The sequence below is a fragment of the Gopherus flavomarginatus genome, chromosome 10 (assembly GCF_025201925.1).
Source record: "Gopherus flavomarginatus isolate rGopFla2 chromosome 10, rGopFla2.mat.asm, whole genome shotgun sequence".
NCBI classification, from domain to species: domain Eukaryota; kingdom Metazoa; phylum Chordata; order Testudines; family Testudinidae; genus Gopherus; species Gopherus flavomarginatus.
Window position 1 is genome coordinate 13,678,689 of NC_066626.1, and position 23,840 is coordinate 13,702,528.

Here is a 23,840-nt window from a genome sequence, read left to right on the forward strand (position 1 = left end):
CGACAGGTTCTGAAGGGAGCTGTCTTGTCCTCACTGGCTGAAAGGAGCATTGCCATGATGTGGAGTCTTTGTGAATAGCAACCGGGGAGGGATAAAAAGGTGAAGTGGGGATACCTATTGCTCCCTTTCTCTTTACCTGGCTGCACAGGTCAGTCCAGTCTTTCCTCATGCTGTAGGCCCCCAGAGGCATCTGGAACTTCCCCTTGGCAGCTGGAATGCGTCTGCCTTGCATTAAATCAAGGAGAGTTAAATTAGGGGTCCCGCTAGGGGAATTCTGCTAGGTGCTCAGCGAAGCCCCTGGGGAACAGAATCTCCGCATTTGTTTACACCATTTTCTTTTTTCTCCCAGGTCTATTTTGACAGGGCTGTTTCCTGCCTCATCAGGCATGATATTTGTTTATGGCAAAGATATCAGGACCGATCAGGACCTCATCAGGAAGAACATGGGTGTCTGTATGCAGCACAACGTGCTATTTAGTTACCTCACTGCCAAGGAACATTTGCTGCTCTATGGCTACATCAAAGTCCCGCACTGGAGTGAGCAGGAGCTGGATGAGGAAGTGAAAAGGTCTGATAATGGGGATGTCACACTCCCTCAGCATGTGTCACTTACAGTGTCCTTGCATGTTAATGCAAAGTGTTGCTATAAGAGTCACCACAAGCTGTTGGACTCAATGCAGGAATCACTGGGGAAAATTCTACAGCCTGTGTTAAGCAGGAGGTCAGGCTAGTTATTATAGTAGTCCCTTTTGGCCTAAAATCTTTGGATCTAGGAACACATGGTCCCTGTCCCAAGGAACTTATAGTCAACTGCAGATACTCTTCTTGAGGAGATTCCACAGTATGGTTCTAGCTACTTTGCACCACTCCAGAGACAGGGCTCCAACGAGCCAGCTAAAATGGGTTTATTGCTGCTTTGTGTCACCAAACCATGCAAAGCAGCAGGAACGTACCAGTGAATCTGGCCCTTTGTGTTCTCCAGCCACAGGATACTGCCCTTAACTGTGACATGTCAGATGGAATTTTTGAAGCCTCCTAAAAAAACACACCAACCCTGTGTCTGCGTTATATGATGTTAAACTATCATTCTACATTATGACAATTCTGCGTAGCATCCGTGCCTGAGCAGTTTTTCATTTGCTTAATGTTGCTTGATGCATTCAGATTCCTTTCCTTTTGCTAAATAACTGAACTGCAGCCTTTGGGGGCTTTTTTTTGTATTTTGAAGGACTCTGAAGGATACTGGCTTATACAACCATCGTCATAAACTAACTGGCTCCCTGTCAGGAGGGATGAAAAGAAAGCTGTCTATAGCTATTGCTTTCCTTGGTGGATCAAGGGTTGTGATCTTGGATGAACCAACCACTGGTGTGGATCCATGCTCTCGGAGGAGTATTTGGGAGATTATATCAAAAAATAAAAAAGGTACTGTAAAGACACTCAGGGTAGCATTTTTCAAAAGCATCCAAGTGATTTAAGCTCCTAAGTGTCTACATCACTTTTGAAAATGGGATGTAGAGTCCTTAGTTGCTTTTGAAAACATTACCCAAGATTCTTATGCATGAAAATTTGCCCCTGAGCCCCGGGGGGCTTCCAACCACCTCTTCAGTTGGGAGCCCCTGATGGATTTAAAGGCCCTGGGTCTCCTAGCCGCAGCTGGTGCCCTAGGGCCTTTAAATCTTGAGAGGCCACACCTCTTCCGGATGAGGCCACGCCCCCCCTCAGGACTCCAGCAGTACCGGTAAATCATGTAAGTTACTTTCACCCCTGTTCATGCCTGATCTTGTACTAGCACCTAAGCAACTGGTCTGAGGGCTCAAAGGTTCAGCCAGGCCAGGCTCCTTCTCTCTGGGCTATGAAGTAGCAGCAGGACTGCTCCAGGGGCACTACACCAGCCATAGTGATGGATGACGCTCCGCAGCCCAAGCACCTCTGTATCTATAGCTAGTGGAAGATCCATTGGTACCACCTTTCTCTGTCTCTCCAAAAACCTCCATGGGATATGGAGGCCACAAAGAGTTGGGCTTTGTAGGGAATAGGATCTTTTCAGACCCTTGATTGGATCCTGTTCTCTTCTGCTAAATTCATTTTGAAAAATTAACTCTTCCATAGTGCTAAGGGGAGCTTTCAGTTTCTTCCTAATGCTGCCTCTTAATCAACTCCACTATTAATTCTAGACGTGTGCATACGATATTCTATGCACTATCTGTAGCCCTCATTTGACCACGTCTGTTCTTGTACCACATATTTCAAAATCTCCATTTATTCTATCACGTGTCTTTGCTTTGTTTTCATGTGCATTCTCCAGGCCGAACAATTATTCTCTCTACCCATCACTTGGATGAAGCGGAAGTTTTGAGTGACCGAATCGCATTCCTGGAACATGGAGGACTCAAGTGCTGTGGGTCTCCATTCTACCTCAAAGAAACGTTTGGTGATGGATACCACCTGACGCTCACTAAGGAGAAGGTTTGTAATTGTGTTAGGAACTGAAGAGGTTTAGGCTGAAATTTTCAAAAAAAACGGTGGTTTTGGTTGCCCAATTTGAAATACCTTCAAGGGGCCTGAGTTCCATAATATAACAGGATTGAGAAGAGAGAGGCAAATAATGGCATCCCATAAAAATCAAGCTCACTGTAGAAGGGTTGGTAGAAGGTCTTACCTACAAGGTGGGAATTGACCAGAATAGCTATTCCGGAATACAGTAACTCCTCACTTAACGTTGTAGTTATGTTCCTGAAAAATGCGACTTTAAACAAAATGATGTTAAGTAAATCCAATTTCCCCGTAAGAATTAATGTAAATGAGGGGGTTAGGTTCCAGGGAATTTTTTTTCACCAGACAAAAGACTATATATATATATATAGACACACACACACACACACAGTATAAGTTTTAAACAAACCGTTTAATATTGGTACACAGTGATGATGATTGTGAAGTTTGGTTGAGGTGGAGGAGTCAGAGGGTGGGATATTTCCCTTACTGCTAAATGATGAACTAGCAATTGACTGAGCCCTCAGGGATTAACGCTCTCACTCTACAAGGCAGCAGGAATGGAGGGAGATATGTGCATTTCCCGTTTCAGTACACTGTCTTGTTAATTAGATCAGCTTGCTGAGACCCCCAACTGCTGCAAGCTCCCTCTGTCCTGAGCCCTGGTGTGTTCCCCCTGCTCTATGGAAGATGTGGTAAGTGGGGTGCAGGAGCAGGGGGGAGGGGGACACCCTGACATTAGCCCCCCTCTTCCTTCCCTCCCCCACCCGCACAGCAAGGAGGAGTCTTGGAGAGCAGCTCCAAGTCAGAGGGCAGGAGCAGCATATGGCAGTGGGTAGGGGCGGCTCTAGACGTTTTGCCACCCCAAGCACGGCGGCATGCTGCTGGGGGCGCTCTGCCGGTCGCTGGTCCCGTGGCTCCAGTAGACCTCCTGCAGGTGTGCCTGCAGAGGGTCCGCTGGTCCCGCGGCTTCGGTGGACCTCCTGCAGGGTCCACTGAACCTGCGGGACCAGCGGACCCTCCGCAGGCACTCCTGCAGGAGGTCCACTGGAGCCGCCTGCTGCCCTCCCGGTGACCGGCAGAGCGCCCCTCGCAGCATGCCCCCCCAAGCACGCGCTTGGCGTGCTGGAGTCTGGAGCTGCCCCTGGCAGTGGGGTTGGGACAGCTGAACTGCAGGCAGCTGCTGCACAGGGAATTTAGAGGAGCGGGGAGCTGATAGCAGGGCTACCGGTCCACCCTGGTTCCTAGCTGCAATGGGCTGCTCTTCCTGCAAGCAGTAGACAAAGCAGGCGGCTGCCAAATGATATTAGAAGGGAGCATTACACAACTTTAAACGAGCATGTCCCCTAATTGATCAACAATGTAACAACGTTAACTGGGACGACTTTAAGTGAGGAGTTCCTGTACCTTCTCATGTAGGGACCCTTTATTCCAGATTAAATATGATATTATTCCAGAGTAAAGTCACTTTTATTTCAGAAGAGTTCCCACTCGGGGAATTATTCTGGAATAGCTACAGTGGAATAGTTATTCCAGAGTAGCTTTGCCAGTCTGTGTTTCCCCAGACAAACCATAAGTGGTGGAGTGAATCAAAATGAAATCTTGACCCCTGATTCAGCACTTAACCACATTGGGAAAAGAGAGAGGGTTTATAGGTGCCTTCCAGTCATGTGGCTGCTCAGGTGGGGAAGCTGAGTCAAAGGGGCATTTAGAGAAGGGGGAGTCTTCTCTCCTCCTGGCTGTCTAAAGCAGGGAAAGTCTCTGGGAATCTGGGCCCAGTGTTTCTCAACTTTCATAGCTTGCACTCATGCTTATCCGTAAAGTAAGCTGGAAAGAGGGATTTCCAAAAGCAAATGAAGGTCCCACATTTAAAATCAATGGCAGTTGTGGCCCTGACCCTCCTCGGTGCTTTTGAAAATCTCAGCCTAGGCCAATGGGGCTTAAGCACTTGCTTAAAGTTAGGCATGTGCTGAAGTGCTTTTCTGAAAGGGGGCCTTTGTGAGCAAGGTTTTATTCTGGTGTGCTGGGGACAAGAAAGAAAATAGTGGGATGTAACTAGAAAATAGAGAAATTCCTCAGGGGGTGGAGGATTTCCTTCGCCATGGCATCCCCACTTCTGATTACCAAGTAGCTGATCTGATTACTCCTGAGGACATTCCACGCCAAAAAAAGGCATGGGAGGTTAAAGGCAAAGCCACCTGTCGAATGTAAATTCAGTAGTTCGGAGAAACAGGCAGTGGGGAGAGTCCATGGGAAATGTCTTCCCTGGAGCAGAGTGTTATGCTCTGAAGGAAGAAATCTGCTATTGATATTATGTAGCAGCAAAAGCCCTGCCAGGTAGGCTACTTTGCAGACACGTAGTGAGAGCCAGTTCATGCCCCAAAGACCTCACAGTCTAAATAAATGAGAGAGACATAGTAAATATTATTAGCTCCATTTCACAGGTGGGGAAGTGAGCTAAGGCCCAGCTCCTCAGAGGGACATAGGTGCCAAACTCCAATTTAAATCTATGGGAATTAAGTGTCTACCTACTTTTCAAGATCTGGGCCTAAGGGTATGTCTACACTGCAGCTGGGAGTGAGCCGCCCAGTCTGGGTGCACTGACTAGTACAAGCATGCTGAAAATAGCTGTGTGGACATTGCAGCTTTGGCAGAGACGCAAGGGGTCAGGTGGGTTAGAGCTCAGGTGGCTAGCCTGAGTCTCTGCTGGAGCTGTATCGTACACACAGCTATTTTCAACACGTGAGTGCTTGTCTGTCTACTCAGGCTGGGCGGCTCACTCTCAGCTGCCGTGGAGACATACTCTACGTGACTTGCCCAAGGTCACCCACGTCTGTGGCAGAGCTGGGCCTTGAACCCACATCTCCTGCCACCCGGTCCAGTGCCTCAGCTGTAAGACCATTTCATCTGCCTTTGATAAAATTGGAATCTCATGTCTTGAAGATGAAAGGTTCACAAAGCACTTGCAGATAAAGTCATGGGTTAGAAGGCTAGCACCCCTGACTGATATTTGATTATCTAGTAATATCTTCTTTTCTTAGTGTCCAAACCAGACCCTGACAGAGGAGTACAATACCTCAGCTGTGACCTCCCTGATCCAGTCACACCTCCCAGAAGCTTATCTCAAGGAAGATGTTGGTGGAGAGCTTGTGTATGTGCTTCCGCCATTCAACTCCAGAGTTTCTGGAGCGTATCAGTCTCTCCTGAGGGCTCTAGATACCGGCTTGAGTGGTCTCCACATTGGTTGCTATGGCATTTCCGACACCACCGTGGAAGAGGTATGAGTTCAAAATTTTTTAGTTTTAACTAAATGGTATGGAGTGTTGATGACTAACTTCCCCAAAGATCTATAATTCTGCTTTGGGACCAACCAGTGACACGACTGGGTGGGAATGGTGGGTTGTTGATTTTTGGTAGGTTAGTTAGCTGGCTTTTTTCCCCCCACTGGGTTTTGTGTTTTGTTGTAGTTCTATTTTTTTTAAAGTCCAACAATGAGAATGTTCTGGCTCACCAAAAATTCCCACCTCGCTCAGCGTTTTTCAATATCTTCCCAGGAAAAAGAGATGATAGGGGTGGGGGAACGGAAGTGGTGATGTGCTACTTAACTTCTTTTGGCAATCCCAATGAATTAGGGTGTTTCGGCTGAAACAATCAGAGTTAGAGAGTTCATAATATTGACATTTTGTATGTTGTCCATTATGCTTCAGGATGAACACCATATAGGCCACTCAGAATGACTGTCTCCGTCTGTCTGTCTGCAAACTCTCAGAGACAGTGCTGCATCGTTTCCTATTCAGAAGCTTTAGTTCACTAACATAAATGTTTTCAGATGAAAGAGTAGATTCTTCAGAAACTGATGGGGGCTGCCAGAGAGGCATTGGTCCAGGTGCCCCATCTGACCCCTTGGACTCTACAGAGGAAAAAATAATTGAAACCGCAGAAAGTGTTTTCTCTCTATCCCAGCCAAAGTCACTGTGAGGCTAGTGCTGAGAATCTGCTGACATTTCTTGTGAAGAAGATTTATTTCCCACTGCTGAATCATTAACTCCCAACAAACACAGGCATTCAGCTAAACATAAAGTAAAAAAAATGAAGGGCTAGGTTATCACAGCCCTTTCCCGGCAGTGCAGTAAGGGGGCAAAAGGCTCCCATTGCCCCCTTGAACAGATCTCCATGGACTTGTCTTCACTGCAAAGTTAACTTGACTTAACATGGGTGTTGCCCATCCCCACAAAACCCCCTAACTTGAGTGCTTTTAACTTGGCTGGCCCAAGAGGCTGTGTCTTCAGTAGGCAAAGAAGTGTGTTCTTAACTTGAGTTAATTAACTTAAGCTAAAATCCTAGCAAGGACAAGGCAATTTGTGGTTTTCACATGGGTTAGCAGGTCAAGTTAAAAACTAGGCTTCCCAGTAATCCTTAACTCGACTTGCTGACTTGTGTGAAAGCCACAAATTGCCTTGTCTTCACTACGATTTCACCTCAAGTCAAGAACACGCCATTTTTGCCTAGTAAAGACAAGACAGAAGAGAGAATAGGGTAAAACCTGAGTGAACACAACTTTTCAGTTGACAACACGACCACTCTGCCGTGCAGATACCGCCTATTGCCACTCGAGTGCTGCTAGTCTTCTAATGACTTTTCACAATTCCCCTCATGTGCCCAGACAAATTCTTCTGTAATTCACTGGGGAAAAGTGTAACAGCGGTGCTAAGAATCTTGGGATGTGTCCCCAGAAGTCGTAGTGCCACACATAAGTCAGTGCAGTGCCAGTGCGGACACAGCAACTCGAGTGTTATTTCACAGCGTGGCCTCTCACTCGAACTAGGCTACTCAAGAAAAGTCACTTGAGTGTAGATAACTTGGGATAACTCCACAGTGAAGAAAGGCCCTCTCAGTGGGGCAAGCAAAGGCTTCTTACTCAGTATGCCCCACTGCAAATGAACAGGCAGAGAGGGAACCCAGATGGGTGGAAACTCACTCACTAGCCAGAGCGCCTCATAGGGTGCACAGTGATGAGGAAGGCACTCCTTCAAAAGGGGCAAATTTATAACTCGCCTTGAGCAAGGAGGACAGGAGGGAGGTGACTTTAATTCAGAGGGGTGTCTCTGAATCTCACAATGTCTCATGAAGGCCAGGGGCACAACTGGCTGATAAGAAGACAAGCTGAATGGTTGTTCTGTTTTGTTGTTGTGCTAGGGAATGAATGCAACTTGGAATATTCTTCCCTTTTGTTTTCTTGTCCTACAGGTATTTCTTAACCTGACTAAAGACCTGGAGAAAGACAAACAGCATGATCCTGGATTGTCCCAAGATGTGCCTGAGCCCAGTGGACTAATGGACAGCAAAGAGATGTCTCGGAGCACTGATAGCTTCACTGAAAGAGATGGTACTCATTTAACGTGATTTTATTCTCAATTTAGACCAACTGTAATTAATGACAGCTAGACTGAGCATTGAACACATTGTCTCCTTTCTTTGGTTAAATACAGACCAAACTTCAGCCAACCAATCATCATCTGTCCAATACAAGTACAGCACATAATAGTTTTATAACAACACTGGTTTCTAATTGTCTGAATCACAAAAGAAGTTCTCGATGTATTTTTTTACCCACCTTCCGTTAAGTAAGTCCCTCCTTAGAACACAGGATTGTGACTCAAGAGAACCAGCTTCTGTTCCTGGCTCAGTCCTTGGCCTGCTGGGTGACCATATATAAGTTATGTCACCACCCTGTGACTGACTCTTGTCATCTGTAAATGGGGACAACGAGACTGACCTCCTTTGAAAAATGCTTTGAGCTCTATTGATGAAAAGTGCTAGATAAGAGCTGGGTATTATTAGTATTTAATCCAATCAAATACAGCTCTTGGTAAAGGTACAAATGTGCATCTGAGTGTAATCGCCATAACAGACGCAGATGATTATTTATAAAAATTAGACCAGCCTCAAAGAGACTCCTGGAAAGACCTTTAATTTTGTGGAGTACCAGCACAGATAGGGCAGAGTGAGCTGGTTTCTGTTTCTTTCTGTCATAACCATGCCGGCAGGTTAGAAACCTATCATTTTGCTTGTAAACTGACACTGTAAGATAGAGAAGTAATTGAGGAGATTGGGCTACATATTAGGAAAAACTTTCTCTTTATTTTTTTGGATTTATAATTTTTTATTAATTTTTCCAAATACAACAAATATACCAAAATGCCAGCTTCATCCGAATACACAAAGTGGGTAAAGATGGGTAGGCTATATGGAGGGGAAGTAACATATCTATCTTCAATATTCATCATAGACCTCTAAAAAGTCAGCAAAATTATTTTGAGTTTTCTAAGGCATGCCAGAAGCTGGGAATGGACGACAGGGGATGGATCACTTGATGATTACCTGTTCTGTTCATTCCTTCTGGGGCACCTGGCACTGGCCACTGTCAGTAGACAGGATACTAGGCTGGATGGATATTTGGTCTGACCCAGCATGGTCATTCTTATGTTCTTATACCCCTTCTGCGGAATGCCAGTTGTTAGGAAAAACTTTCTAACTATAAGGACGGTTATACACTGGAATAGGTTGCGTAAGGGGGCTGGGGAATTCTGGAGGTTTTTAAGAAGAGATTAGACAAATACCTGGTCTAGCTATACTTAATCTTACCTCAGTGCAAAGGACTGGACTAGATGATGTAGGATTAAGTATAAACTCAATTCCAGCCCTACATTTCTCTGATTTTACTTCCCTTCCAAATGAGAGCACTGAACATTATTTGCTTCGTGCTGTATTATATATGCGGTAATATTTCCTTCATTACAAAGAAGGCTCTGCTGGACCCAATAGAGAAGATTATCTGTACAAGAATTTGTCTCCATTTTTAACTTATTCTGTGCAATTATCCATTAGTTTACATGGCAATTCCTATGCCTTGTTCTTTTTCTTCTTTTGCAATTCTCAGATAAGTTTTATTATTGTCTAAAAGCTATTTATTAAATGATGAAAACATCAAACTTGCAAATATGAACAGCTGTAGGTTTCCTATGCCAGTTACAGTTGTACATGTAAGCTATTTGCGTTTTGCCGCTGGGGTAAGGAATGAGGAAGGATGGTTTATACACTCCCTTGTGACTTGCGTGACCTGAGTTCAGTTCTGTACTGTGGCATTGCCTTCCTCTGCGACCCTGGGCAAGTCACATCAGCCCAAATCCTGATATGAACAGAAGTTAGGTGCCTAAATACTTTTGAGAATCTGGGCCTTAGTCACACTGTGCCTCAATTCTCTGTCTGTAAAATGGGGTTAATAGCACTTCCCTATCTCACAAGAGTGTTGTGAGGATAAATGCACTAAAGATTGTGAGATGATCAGATAGCACAGGAGGGGGAACAGGGGCAGCATATAAGTACTTAAAACAGGTAGATGGCTTGGTTCCTCTCTCACACTGGCAGGAGTCTGTGTGAGTCTGTGATGTAGTGACCTCTGGGGGTGCCTGAGTTCTAATCCCAGCTCTGACACTCTGGCCTTGGGTAAATCATTTAGCCTTCTAGCCCCAATTCTCTCCATCTGTAAATGGGAACAGCAATGTTTACCTACCTCACAGAGGTGTTGTGGGGTTGATTCAAAACTGTGAAGTGTTTTGACAATGTCAAGTGCTAAGCGGGGTTCTCTTTATCATGCACAGACCAAGCCCTGGTCAGATCAAAAAGGGTGACCGGTTTGCCACTGCTGCTCAAGAAGACAATGGCTGTTTTCATTAAGAGGTTCCACCACACCCGACGGAACTTGAAAGGCTTTTTTACTCAGGGCATCCTACCCGTGATCTTTGTGACGGTAGCCATGGGCCTCAGCACATTGAGAACTGAGGTGGCTGAATACCCAGAACTCCACCTTTCTCCCTCCCTGTATGGTTCCTCAGGGCAGGCAGATTTCTTTGGGTAAATCTCTCTTTTTTATTATTATTAAACCTGTTTTACTGATTGTTTATAAAATGGCATATTGTGCTGTCAGGGGAGTGACCAAGCAAATCCAGTGGAAAAGTGTGATGCAGAAAACCAAGTCATATTCCTAGCAGGTCTAAACCCAGCAATCTGAAAGCCTAAAAAAATAAGCTTGAATAACTTAAAATCTCTCCCTGGGAATTAACTCTGAAGTAGGTGCTCTAAGGTGTCTGTTGTATTTGTCATTGAAATCCACTTCTGATAGCAGCCATCTTGCCCAAAGGGATCTATTTCACTTCCATTTTGTAATGAGAAGAGGGGGTGTACCTATTCCCAACCCTGGAGCCTTCAGCTCCAGGCCTCAAGATTACAGGTCTGGGACTGAATTCTAGCTCCCACCTCATTTTTTGGGCCCATCTGCCTCTCTGTTCCCATCTTCATAAAAAGCAGAGGCTCCATTATCCAGGCCTCACTTAACCAAACCTCTGTTATCCAAAGGTTAGTCATGTCTCCTCTCCAACCCACACCTGAGGTTTGATTTCAGTATGTAAGCCCTTCCCTATTGAAGCCTTGGGGTCTTCCTAAGCATAAAGACTTAATTATGCTTAAAACCATCCCCGACTTCTCCAAAACCTCAATTACTCAAATGAATGTAACGTGCAGCTTTCTAATTCAATAATGAAGTTTCCTGGCTGTCTTCAGTAGACCTGGTCCTTAAGTTAGAAATACCAAATTCAGCTCAAGCCTTCTCCCCACTGCTTTGTTGTTCTTAGAGTTCCAAACTTAGCACGGCTCATGTCCTCTCTTTCTAGCCAACCGCTATTTGGGTGGGGTGGGAAGCCGAAGCCACCTGCCTCAGTGAGTCAGCAGAACTCACATCCTCCATTCCCAGCATGACTTATTCCTGCTAACAGGGTGGGTTGTTTCAGACAAACACTCCAGATAGATGGGTTTGGAGGGAAGCTCTTCTTTGAGTGAACTAGAGTTTTTTGGGTTCACAGAAGATGGGGGAAATGATGGAGGTGAGAATGGAGACATGTACCTGTTCTAACTACGTTACCTGAAATCACAGTAAATGGTTCTCATTTGAAATGAAATTCAGAACAGCCATAATTGTATATGCCAAAGCCACCCCCCTCAGGCCTGAATTCAGCACAACACTGAAGCACATATGTAACTTTAAGTTTCCAGTGGAAACCAGTGGAACGATTCTTAACCTTAAAGTTACATACGTGCTTAAGTACTTTGCAGCACCAGGGCCTAAAATAATTCATTTCCAATCCTTATTTCATTCAGTGGATGGGTTTTTACTACTGGGTCTATAATGAAAGTATCTTGAACACTTCTCTCTTTCTTTGTTAAATCTTAGGAACTTTAATGAGACCACAGATGCTTTAGTTGCTTCAATGCTTTCTTTCCCTGGAACAGATAACACATGCTTGAATGAAAGCAATTCGTAAGTAGTTCTTCGTGTCCTGCTTTTTAAATTCCTAATCTGCAAAAAGGAAATGACATAAAATTAATAGCTGTCAGGTATTAATAACATTCTTTGATCATCTGCAAAGTTTTCATACCCTGGAGTCACATCAAAAAAGGCTTCATATCTTACCAGAGTTCCCAAAGATAGACTCATGTTTTGAAGCAATCTGATTTTAAAACTCCTAACATTGACAAAGAAAATCAAACTGTGCTAATCTTGAAGGACTAGATTGTGCAACCCTCACTCACTGTGGTGAGTACTTACATGAGTAGTCCGCTGACTTCACTGAATTTTCTCACATGAATAAGTTCTCATCATAGGTGGTAAGGGTTACCCTGTAGTAAATATAGATCAGTAGTAACACCTTGGGTACTACTCAACATGAGGAAGCCTATCACAGTCTAGCCCTGGAGGCCAGGTAAACATTCAAGCTTGAAAACTCTCGTATCTTTTGGCTGAGTGGGCAGAGGGTTGGTTACCTGGGATTTTGTTGCTCAAGTCTTCAAGAGGGCAGTGCAGTAGCTGCTGATAATTCCTGAGTGACTTAGTACATTGTGTGCCGTGCAGAGAAATATTTGTGCTGCCTAGACACAGTTTGTCAGCCATCAGAGGACTATCCAATTAATGCAACACCCCTGAGAGTGGAGTTATGTTTCTTTTGTAAGATAATTTTGGCCTCTTCATGTTAACTCCTTAGACTGCTTGCTAGGGGACTTGAAGCAGCCTCACCAGGCTCTTTCTGAGAAGTCTCACAGCATAATCGCTAAAAACAGATCTAGCAAGAACCACTAAGGAATGAGGCCAAGCGCCTCATCAGCAGAGCTAAGCAACCAGAGCCCCAGTAAAGTCAGTAAGAGCTGATGGATGCTCAGCAATTCCCGAGAAGCATCCGGGCCCAAGGAAAAACAACAATCTCTGCAATGTGCTACGTGTGCTCTGTCATCTTCATTCCATTCACTAGGACTCTGCCATTGTGCAATTACATGTCACCTGCTTACCTGTATACAGAAAACCTCAGGGTAACGTGTGCTCATTTTCAGGGTGTGTTTGAACGACAGTGTGCTTGGCCAGTGGGTATTCCATGGAAACCAGAGTACTAGATATTCTGCATGCAACTGCACAGACAGCGGCCAGGTAAAGTTGAGTTAAACCTTAATGGGGGAGAGTAAATTTAAAACACTCAAGAGGTACCTAGTATACTGGAGAAACTATCTTGTGGCTCACAGACTCACATGGCTCACAGGCCTGGCATTGTGACTGGGGACTCATTACCACCAGGTCACTGCTTCAGATTCATCCAAGCTTTTGTTACAGTAAGTAGCTCCTAGAGGCCCTAACTGGGATCCCGGTCTCCTTGTGCTGGGAGTGATGCACAAACATAGTGAGAGGCTGTCCCAGTTTGCTTACCGCCCAAGGCCCGCTTCTGCAATCACTTATGCATGTGTTCAGCTCTCCTACTGTGAGTAGCCTCAATGATTTCAATGTGTTTGCAGGAACGGGACCTAAATGGACAAAGGGTGGAGAAGAAATAGGTCTGATGAGGTGATATGATCCCTTCTGGCTTTAAACTCCACAAATCAGAGGCACAGGGATGTGAAGAAACCCAGGCCTTCTGAGTCTCAGTACAGTGCCCTAGGCACTGGACCATGCTGCCGACCCATGAAACTATCATCATAGCTGACATTAAATGGCACCCTTGTAGCTAGTCTAAGCAGAGAGGTCATGGGCTGAGTAGGCACAGAGGGTGAACTAATCTGTTGGGTCAGATCCTCAGTTGGTGCCAACTGGAGTAGCTATGCCAGTTTACACCTGCTCAGGATCTGACCTCTGATGTCTAGAAGCATCGATCTAGATCAGGGTAGAGGCACATTGTTGAGGGGTGGTGATAATGGGGAAGGAATCACTGCTTCCCCATGTGCTGAACCTGATCTATAGATGTGAACAGAAGACTCCATTCTCCAGGGATGTCAATTTAGCACCCTTAACATGCACTGAATTCACTTAGAAAAGTTTGGCCGGAGCAGGGGGATTAAATACCATGCTCCAAGGGTCAATCACACACTTTTTGGGCTGCCTTCCGTACTTACCTACCTCCAGCAGAAAAGATTTTAATGGTATTCTTCAATGTTGCTTGATGATCCCATTTAACAGAGGAGAGCCTGTATGCAAGAGGATAATTGCATTCATTAGAATATTCTCGTTAGATGAAAGTACTCTATTATTGGCATTCGCCATCAAGAATATAAACATTGTGCGGAAGTCTGGATCCAGCCGCTTTTACTGTGCCTTGTCTCATACATTATCATTATTATTACCTAGTATTTGTTTATTTGCATGGCACAGGTACCTACAGAATATGGGTGACAGCATGGGATGAAGAACTCATTGCAGGGAGATGGGGACCCTACAGATAACAGTGTGGGTGCTCGTCTGAACCACAATAATTCTGAGGTCCTGATAACTTTGCTAGGCCTCAATTCAGCAAAACATGTGAGAGTTTAGTTTAGGGTTAAGCATGTGTCCAAATCTCATTGATTTCAATGGCACTTCAGCATGTGTTTAGCCGAATAGGGGTGGACTTAAGCCTATGCTTAAACTAAAGCACACATGTAAGAGTTTTGCTGAACTAAGGCACTAATCAGAATGTATGTCCCAATGCTACAGAGCACCGGACTCCTGTCTTTGTGAAGAATTGACCCTTGAGGGGGGAAATGTAAATTCTGCCTTGTGATGTTTTTAATTAAAGGAACAATTTTTAAAATTTGTTTTCAGACGTGTCCAAAGATTGACTTCTCCCCACCTCACAAAAGAACTTTTTCCTCTCGGATGATTTATAATCTTACTGGGCATGATGTGGAAATGTACCTTCTAGCAACTGCCAAAGATTTCCTCCAGAAAAGGTCGAGCATACAATTATTTCTTCTTTTTCTCTTTGTCCTCTGTATCACTGGCCAGTGGCTTCTTATGTGTTTGATTCTCCTTTAGGAAAGAAGCCATTTTACTTTCATTTCTCATGTTGCTTATTGCGATAGGCACAAGGTGGTTACTTTAAAGTGTGGTGGGACTCCATGTTGGCTGCACTGAGTACTTTGCTAAGGCAGGAGTGCATGTGTCTTAAAGCATATGCATAACTTTTGGAAGGTGCTGCTGTAATGGGCACCACCTTCCCTTTACTCTGATGGATTTTGAAGAAAAGCCTTTGTCCAATATAGAAACTTAAGGAAAGAAATCTGGCAGAATACTCGGTTAAGCAAGACTTGTACAGAGATAGTGCACCTGAACTCTCATTCAACACAGAATCTAAGTGGGTGCTTCATTCCAAATGTGTGCTTCAGTTCACTGAAGTTAAGATTAAGAACATGCTTAAGCCACTTTGCTAAATCAGGGCCTTATGCTAGCCAGCACTGTTTAGCACAAGTTGGGTTTGTGTGTGTAAAATGCTAAAGTGCAAAATTAAATGTACAGTTAAATTAGCCAAGGGAAAACCTACTGTCCATACTGATTGAAAGGGAATTGTTCACCTTCCATGCAAATCTTCCACAAATGTGGAACTGTACCACTAAAGAGGGTAGAAAAGGATCGTGACTCCGCAGCAACCAAAATGCATTTCAGAATCGTGTCTGTCGACACAGATCAGGACTTAGCTGAATTGTTGTCTGTTTACTTTTTCTTTTCAAAAGTAAAGGCTCCTGCAGCAGTGTTAACTGGGTCTCACTACAAACATTGGCCCAAATCCTGTTCTCACCTGCACCTGTGTGAATCCAGGGTGACGCCTGTGATGATCATTCATTGTGTAGTGCCTGGAGGCCCCGTGAGAAATTGATGCACCTCCAGTGATTTCAGCGGAACTAATGCAGTTCAGACCTGCTGAGGATCTAGCCTGGCATCTTTCCAATGACAATAATGCATTTTGCTGTATTGTTTACCACACAGATATGGTGGCTGGAGCTTTGGGTTGCCTTTGACTACTGACCTCAAGTTTGATATACGCCCAGTGCCTGCAAACAGAACACTAACTAAGGTAATGAATGCCTCCTGCTGCAATGCAGGAGTGCCAAGTGGGCAGGCCTCTGAAACATCCATTGCTAAATGAAGGGGAAGCAAGATTAATGTCCTTCTGTATTTTAGGGGCATTACTGAGTAAGCACAGAACTCCTCTAGATTACCATTAACACAAAGCAAATACATAGTGTGACAAAGTTCCTCCTCTACCTTGGTGGGTCCTGCACTTATTGGGAGATTTGCTCACCTCAGTGATCTTCCCCACAGTCTGGATCAACTCCTCCTGTGTCTGATCAGGAGTTGGGAGGTTTGGGGGGAACCCGGGCCCGCCCTCTACTCCGGGTTCCAGCCCAGGGCCCTGTGGATTGCAGCTGTCTATAGTGCCTCTTGTAACAGCTGCATGACAGTTACAACTCCCTGGGCTACTTCCCCAAGGCCTCCTCCAAACACCTTCTTTATCCTCACCACAGGACCTTCCTCCTGGTGTTTGATAACACTTGTACTCCTCAGTTCTCCAGCGGCACACCCTCTCACTCTCAGCTCCTTGTGCCTCTTGCTCCCAGCTCCTCACACGCACTTCCTCTCCTCTAGCTCCTCCCCCCCGACTGGAGTGAGCTCCTTTTCAAACCTAGGTGCCCTGATTAGCCTGCCTTGATTGGCTGCAGGTGTTCTAATCAGCCTGTCTGCCTTAATTGGTTCTAGCAGGTTCCTGATTACTCCAGTGCAGCCCCTGCTCTAGTCACTCAGGGAACAGAAAACTACTCAGCCAGTGACTAGTATATTTGCCCTCTACCAGACACCTGTACCACACTGGCCTGGCTCTGTCACATATCCCTCCCCCCTGCTGAACACCAAGGGGTTGGGCAGCTTGGGATGCCAGACAGTGGACACGTGACAAGCCATCGGCATTGCCGTGACGGCTCCTTGCTCTGTGTTGCACACGGAACTGGAAAGGTTGGAGGGATAAGAACCACCTGGTCACCCTTGTGTTCTTCTCCTTGTTCCGCTGCATCCATTGAAGAGGGGCATGGTCGGTCACGAGGACAAATCTGCGCCCGAGCAAGTAGTAGCACAATGCTTCCATGGACATTTGATGGCGAGGCACTCTCTCTCCACCACTGCATATTTTTGTTCCCTCAGAAGGAGTTTCCTACTGAGGTAGAGAATTGGGTGTTCCTCCTCCCCGACCATCTGTGATAGAACGGCCCCCAACCCTACTTCCGATGCATCTGTCTGCAGGATAAATTCCTTGGTGAAATCAGGGGCTATCAGTACAGGGTTACTGCAGAGGGCAGTCTGTAGGTCTGTGAATGCTTCCTCTGCTGCATCAGACCATCTCACCAGATCAGGTCCACGGGCTTTCACTAGGTCTGTCAGGGGGCTTGTCCTTGTGGCAAAGTAGGGGATAAATCGTCGGTAATACCCCACTACACCTAGGAATGCCTGGACTTGTTTCTTGCGATGTGGTTGGGGCCAATTTTGGATTGTCTCCAACTTGGGGTTTTACCAGACCTTTACCCACAATGTAGCCAAGATATTTGGCCTCTGTAAACCCTACAATGCACTTGGCAGAGTTTGCTGTAAGGCCAGCTTGCCTGAAGGTATCAAGGACTGCCTCAACCTTCTCTAGGTGGGTTTCCCAGTCTGGGGTATGAATGACCACATCGTCCAAGTAGGCAGCAGCATAACTGTTATGCGGGCATAATAGCTTGTCCATGAGGCACTGGAAAGTAGCTAGGGCCCCATGTAGTCCAAAAGGGAGGACAGTATATTGAAAAAGACCCTTTGGTGTAGAGAACGCAGTCTTTTCCTTTGCGTCTTCCACAAGGGGAATCTGCCAGTATCCCTTTGTCAAGTCTAGGGTAATCAAGTACCGGGCATTCCCCAGACGGTCCACTAGCTCATTTATGTGAGGTATGGGGTACGCATTGAACTGGGACACTTCATTTAGTCGCTGGAAGTCATTGCAAAACCTTGTGGTGCCATCAGGTTTGGGCACCAGCACGACTGGGCTGGACCACTGACTGTGGGATTCTTCGATGATCCCCAACTCCAGCATTTTTTTTACTTCTGCTCGTATTTCCTCTCTTTTGGCTGCTGGCACCCGATAGGACCTCATTGTTATTCTGGCCCCAGGGTTCGTGACGATGTGGTGATATGTCTTGGTTGTTCGACCTGGTTTTGTCGAGAACACATCTTGGTTCCGGAAGATCATCTCAGACACTTCATTCTTCTGGTCTGGTGTTAAATCAGGAGACACTCTCACCTGTTTGGAAGGCTTGTTTTCCTGGGTTAGGCCTTTTCGGATAGTTATGCATGCCTCTTGTGCATGCCAGGGTTTCAGAAGGTTGATGTGATAAATGTGTTCTTGTGTTCGGCGTCCTGGCTGCTGCACTTTGTAGGTTACTTCCCCCACGGGTTCAACCACCTCATAGGGCCCCTGCCATTGGGCCAGAAGCTTGCTATCTGCCGTGGGTACCAACGCCATCACCCGATCCCCTGGTTGGAACTGTCAGACTTTTGCCTGGCGATTGTAATAGGTTCTCTGGGCCTCCTGTGCCTTTTCCAAATGTTCCCGTACAATAGGGGTGACACGGGCTATCCGGTCTCGCATCTGTATTACATGTTCTATTATATTTCTCCCCTCATTGGGTTCCTCTTCCCAAATCTCTTTGGCGATATCTAGTATGCCACGGGGGTGACGTCCGTATAATAACTCGAATGGGGAAAACCCAGTTGAGGCCTGAGATACCTCCTGGATAGTGAACATAAGGTAGGGCAGTAGGGTGTCCCAGTCCTTCCTGTCTCTACTTACCACTTTCCTTATCATTGCCTTGAGGCTTCAATTAAACCTTTCTACCAACTCATCAGTCTGCGGATGGTAAACTGAAGTTCTCAGGGTATGTATATGGAGCAGCGTATAGAGGTCCTTCATTGGCTTTGACATAAATGGGGTTCCTTGGTCTGTTAATATCTGCTTTGGTAGCCCCACTCGGGCAAAGATCCTCACCAGCTCTTTGGCTATCGTTTTAGAGGCTGTGTTCCGCAGGGGGACAGCTTCTGGGTAGCGAGTAGCATAGTCCAAAACAACAAGTATATATTGGTGGCCCCGAGCTGTCTTCTCCAGGGGTCCCACTAGGTCCATGGCTATTTGCTCAAAGGGGACTTCTATGATGGGAAGGGGTACTAAAGGTGCCCTCAGGTGGGGATGGGGACTGTGCAGCTGACACTCTGGGCAGGATGCACAGTACCTTCGCACTTCTTCATGTACTCCGGGCCAGAGGAACCGTCGTAGGACTCGTGCCAGGGTCTTCTCTACCCCCAAGTGCCCCCCAAAAAGATGACTATGCGCAAGACTTAATACAGCGTTCTGGTGTTTTTGAGGTACTAAGATCAGCTGTACCTTCTGCCCCTGTACTGATGCAACTTGGTATAAGAGATTCTTCTTTATTATGAAGTAGGGTCCTGGTCCCTGTGTTCTCCCTTTCACGGGGACCCCATCTATTTCAGTCACCTCCTTTCTAATGTTGTTGTACCTTGGGTCTTCAGCCTGGTCCCGTCCCAAATTTCCTCTTCCGGGGCTAATCTGCCCAAGATCTGGGGGCCCAGTCTCTGTTGCCTCTACTGGTTCAGAAGCGTTAGAGTGGGGGTCAGACTCAGGAGCTTCTCCCTCCTGGGTGGCCTCCTTTTCAGCTGCTCGGGTCCGCCCACCTATGAGAGCAACCCTCTGGCTTTGGGCCAGTATTCGGGTTCCCAAGGCCTTAGCTGCCCTCCTTTCCCTTTTCGACTTTCTACCATGTCTGGGAATGGAAAATAAATCTGGGGATATTTCAGAGAAGACTGGGGGTTGACAGTCTACTGTGGATGCCTCACTAACTTCAGGATTCCCCTCTTTCTCCAATCCTCCTACTGGGAGTAAGGCTCCAAACCGTGGGAAGTCCCTCCCTATGAGCATGGGAGTATGGGAGTTTAGGGACTACACCTGCTGCTACCTCAGTAGTGTTCCCCTGAATCTCAATTTTTACTGGGATGGTGGGGTAATAACCAACTGTCCCATGGACGAATGTTATCCCCGTACGCTTAGCCCGCAGCAGCTGACTACACTTCACAAGCTTCCCCGAGTCAAGTGTGATAGCACTCCCCGAATCAACCAGTGCTGTGGTCTCTACTCCATTTAGCTTTACTGGTCTGGTGTACATATGTGGGGTTAGTGAGACCCCCACAAGATGGATTAGGGAGCATGGGTCTGCCCAGTTCCCCAGGTTACACTGCATCGGCTCCTCAGCATTGGGACACTGTGCAGCTATATGTCCCCACTCCTCGCAGGTATAACATCTGTATGGGGCCTTAGACATTCCCTGGTCTCTTGGTTTGGGCAGTCTAACATCTCGATCTTCTTCTCTCTCAGTGCTCTGACTCTTTGTGGCTTCTGGTGAGCCTTCAGCCCCTCTCTTTTTCCACCTGGGCTCTCTTGGTGGCCCCGTCACTTGAGCTCTAGGGCTTAGTGCTGCTAGTTTAACCCAGGGTGCCTCTTCCTTAACTGATCGGGTCAGCTCCCTCGCCGCCCTTCGCCTCTCTACCAGTGCAACAACTTCATCATAGGTGGAGGGTTCGTTCTGGCTTACCCAGGCACCAAGGTCTGGTGGTAGTCCCCTCATATATAGGTCGATGACCAGGACCTCTGGTATCGCTTCTGGACTCCAGGACTCCGTTCGCAACCACTTTCGTGTGAGATGGATGAGGTCATACAATTGGGACTGCGGGGTTTTGTTTTCCTGGTACCTCCACTCGTGATACCGCTGGGCCCGCACTGCAGTCGTTACCCCAGATCTGGCCAGGATCTCTGCTTTCAGCTGGGAGTAGTCTGCTGCAGCCTCTTCAGGCAGATCATAGTAAGCATTCTGGGCCTCCCCACACAGGAATGGGGCAAGGATGCCAGACCACTGATCTCAAGACCAGGCCTCCCGTAAGGCTGTCCTCTCAAAGGCCAGAAGATATGCCTCTACATCATCTTCTCGCGTCATTTTCTGCAGCCAATGGCTGGCCCGTATGATCTGCGTCCTATCATGGCCGCGGTTCAGCTCTGTAAGGGTCTTTACCTGGTTTATCTGTTCTCGCAGCATAGCTTGGTCTTGAGAAGCCTGGTCCATCAGCAGGCGATTAGTCTCTTGCTGCAGCCGCACTGCCTCCTGTTGGGCAGCTGCCTGGACACAGGTAGCCTCCTGCTGGGCTGCTGTAGCTTGTATCAATGCCCGTACTAAGTCATCCATTGTGGTGGAAAAAAAAAACCCTCTACCTTTTTTTTTTTTTTTTTTTAAATCACCCTCCTTCTTCTGCCGCGCTGTGCACACCAGATCCCACCCCTGACACCAGTTGTGACAAAGTTCCTCCTCTACCTTGGTGGGTCCTGTGCTTATTGGCAGATTTGCTCACCTCAGTGGTCTTCCCCACAGTCTGGATCAACTCCTCCTGTGTCTGATCAGGAGTTGGGAGGTTTGGGGGTAACCCAGGCCCGCCCTCTACTCTGGGTTCCAGCCCAGGGCCCTGTGGATTGCAGCTGTCTATAGTGCCTCTTGTAACAGCTGCATGACAGCTACAACTCCCTGGGCTACTTCCCCATGGCCTCCTCCAAACGCCTTCTTTACCCTCACCACAGGACCTTCCTCTTGGTGTCTGATAACACTTGTACTCCTTAGTCCTCCAGCAGCACACCCTCTCACTCTCAGCTCCTTGTGCCTCTTGCTCCCAGCTCCTCACACGCACTTCCTCTCCTCTGGCTCCTCCCTCCCTGACTGGAGTGAGCTCCTTTTTAAACCTAGGTGCCCTGATTAGCCTGCCTTGATTGGCTGCAGGTGTTCTAATCAGCCTGTCTGCCTTAATTGGTTCTAGCAGGTTCCTGGTTACTCCAGTGCAGCCCCTGCTCTAGTCACTCAGGGAACAGAAAACTACTCAGCCAGTGACTAGTATATTTGCCCTCTATCAGACTCCTGTACTACACTGGCCTGGGTCTGTCACAGTAGAGAATGAAGGAGGGAAAAAGAAATTGAAGGAACTGGATTCATCTCCACTGGTGAAGGGAGGGATACTGTACCCCTCAGCTCTCCCTAACTCTGTTACTCTTGCTGCATCCACGACCTGCACAACCCAGAGCCCAGCTCTTCACTTCCACAGGCCCCGACTCTCCCCAGCTGCTGCGGCTTTGCTCCAGTAATGGCTTACCTAGCCTGGCCTCGCCAGGACTCCTGTCCTCTCCTCCCGCCTCCACCCCATTCCCTCACTCTGCATTCTCTCCGCCAGGACATCTCTGTGGCACAGAAGGTGCACCAAGGGGATCCAGAATTACAGCAAGAGTGTCCTCTAGAGGGGTCTTTCAGTGCTGCTCAAGCCATTATATCCTGCCACCTAGCAGTGCCGGTCAGGGTTAGGGTTAGGGTCAGGGTCAGGGTCAGTTCTAGACTGCTCACACCCCATCTGTTATGAGGGTGAGCTGGGGTTTCTCCTCCCAGTAACAGAAGCAATCCCTGGGCTTTGCCCAGTAAACCCTCTTCTCCCCTCAGCTCTACCCTGGTCATCAATCAAACTCCTATGCAGACTCACCACGCCTCATATTAAAAAGCCTTGTTTGGCCTTCGCTTGATCTGCTCTGGTTAGTTTCCCCATAGTGTGCTAGTGCTCTGGCATTATAAATGCAACTGTGTTAGTTCTTTTAAATCAACTGTTGCTGCAGATAACAAATGCCCTGTTTCCTAGAATACTACCTAACAGAGTGCCAGATGTGTCTTTCTTAAGCGCATCAGTGAGCTCATGTGAGTAGACACATAGACTCCTTGCTGGATGAGTAACTGAAAACCAGTGTGAATAAAGGGGGCACAATCTGCGCGGTAGTGTAGAGTCATTTGTACTTAGTCATGGGGCTGCTTGTTTTTTAATGTAGCAAGACAGAGAAGACCAACTGCATATTGGGCTATTTCAAGAAATACGATCATTTTTTCTGGATTGCATGCAGGTGGTAAATCCATCCCGAAATAGGCAGCTTGCATGGGCCAATGAACTAAAAATTGTCTCAGTTTCCTTCCCTTATTTTGCTTCTCCCTGTCAGGGTCAACGAGAGGGGGGAAGCCAGTACAAATTACTTCGAGACCCCAGTCAGGTATTGGAATCTCATTGGCCTGGGCAAATACTCCCAAAGAGTTTACAATCTAAGTGTAATATGAGACAACCAAGGCTGGGTCATTTATCATCCCCAGAAGCCCCAATTCAGCTGTACATCAAGTGCAGTTGAGATGTACAATGATCTTAGAGGTTTATACTGCTGCTCATCACTGGGATATCTGGGCACCTTCCATGTAAAATCAACAGCAAAGTCCTTAGTGGACTTCCTGGAATCTCTGGCGTGTCTCATTTTCAGGGTAAAAACTCTGCTTGGGGTAAAGGTGGTGGGTTTTTTATGTTTGGTTGGTTTTTCGTAGGGTTTTAGGAGTAGAAAAGGGCACCATCTCTAGGTAAAGACTCTGCAGTTGGAATGTTGGCCGCCATCCTGCACCAAGCCCTCCATAGATGGACATCTGAAGTTGTTGGGGGTCTGTGCAGAGCTCACTGTACGATCTGGGCCCTTGTTAACAGTTCTGGTGATAGCGCACAAGCCAGCTTCCTTTTCCCATAGCAGCATTGGCTTTGCAGGGCTAGTGGGAGTAAAAAAACATACATGTGTCGCTAACATAAGCAGATAGAACGTGTAGTACACAAAGTGTATAGTCCATATTCCATTTTCCCTTCAGTTCCTCTGAATTTACACCAGTGTAAACGAGAGCAGAATTTATCACAGTGGGCACAGCTGTTAAATAACAAGGTGCTGTTTTCACAATGTTTTCTACCCTGGAACAATTAGGTGCCCAGTGGGCACTTCACTTAAATAGGCCTCTTTGAAAATACCAGTCACTGACAT

General features: G+C 46.7%; 1 protein-coding gene across 1 annotated transcript in view; it reads left to right on the forward strand.

Annotated features, from left to right (window-relative positions):
* The window catches only part of ABCA12 (ATP binding cassette subfamily A member 12), a 97,420-nt gene that overhangs the window by 36,534 nt on the left and 37,046 nt on the right, over positions 1-23,840 (forward strand). The window contains exons 21-30 of the mRNA XM_050916073.1: positions 350-568; positions 1,229-1,425; positions 2,309-2,469; positions 5,538-5,774; positions 7,744-7,882; positions 10,158-10,410; positions 11,783-11,869; positions 12,934-13,027; positions 14,666-14,793; positions 15,827-15,914. Coding sequence (XP_050772030.1) covers positions 350-568; positions 1,229-1,425; positions 2,309-2,469; positions 5,538-5,774; positions 7,744-7,882; positions 10,158-10,410; positions 11,783-11,869; positions 12,934-13,027; positions 14,666-14,793; positions 15,827-15,914 — 1,603 coding nt within the window. The remainder of the gene's footprint in view (positions 1-349; positions 569-1,228; positions 1,426-2,308; positions 2,470-5,537; positions 5,775-7,743; positions 7,883-10,157; positions 10,411-11,782; positions 11,870-12,933; positions 13,028-14,665; positions 14,794-15,826; positions 15,915-23,840) is intronic.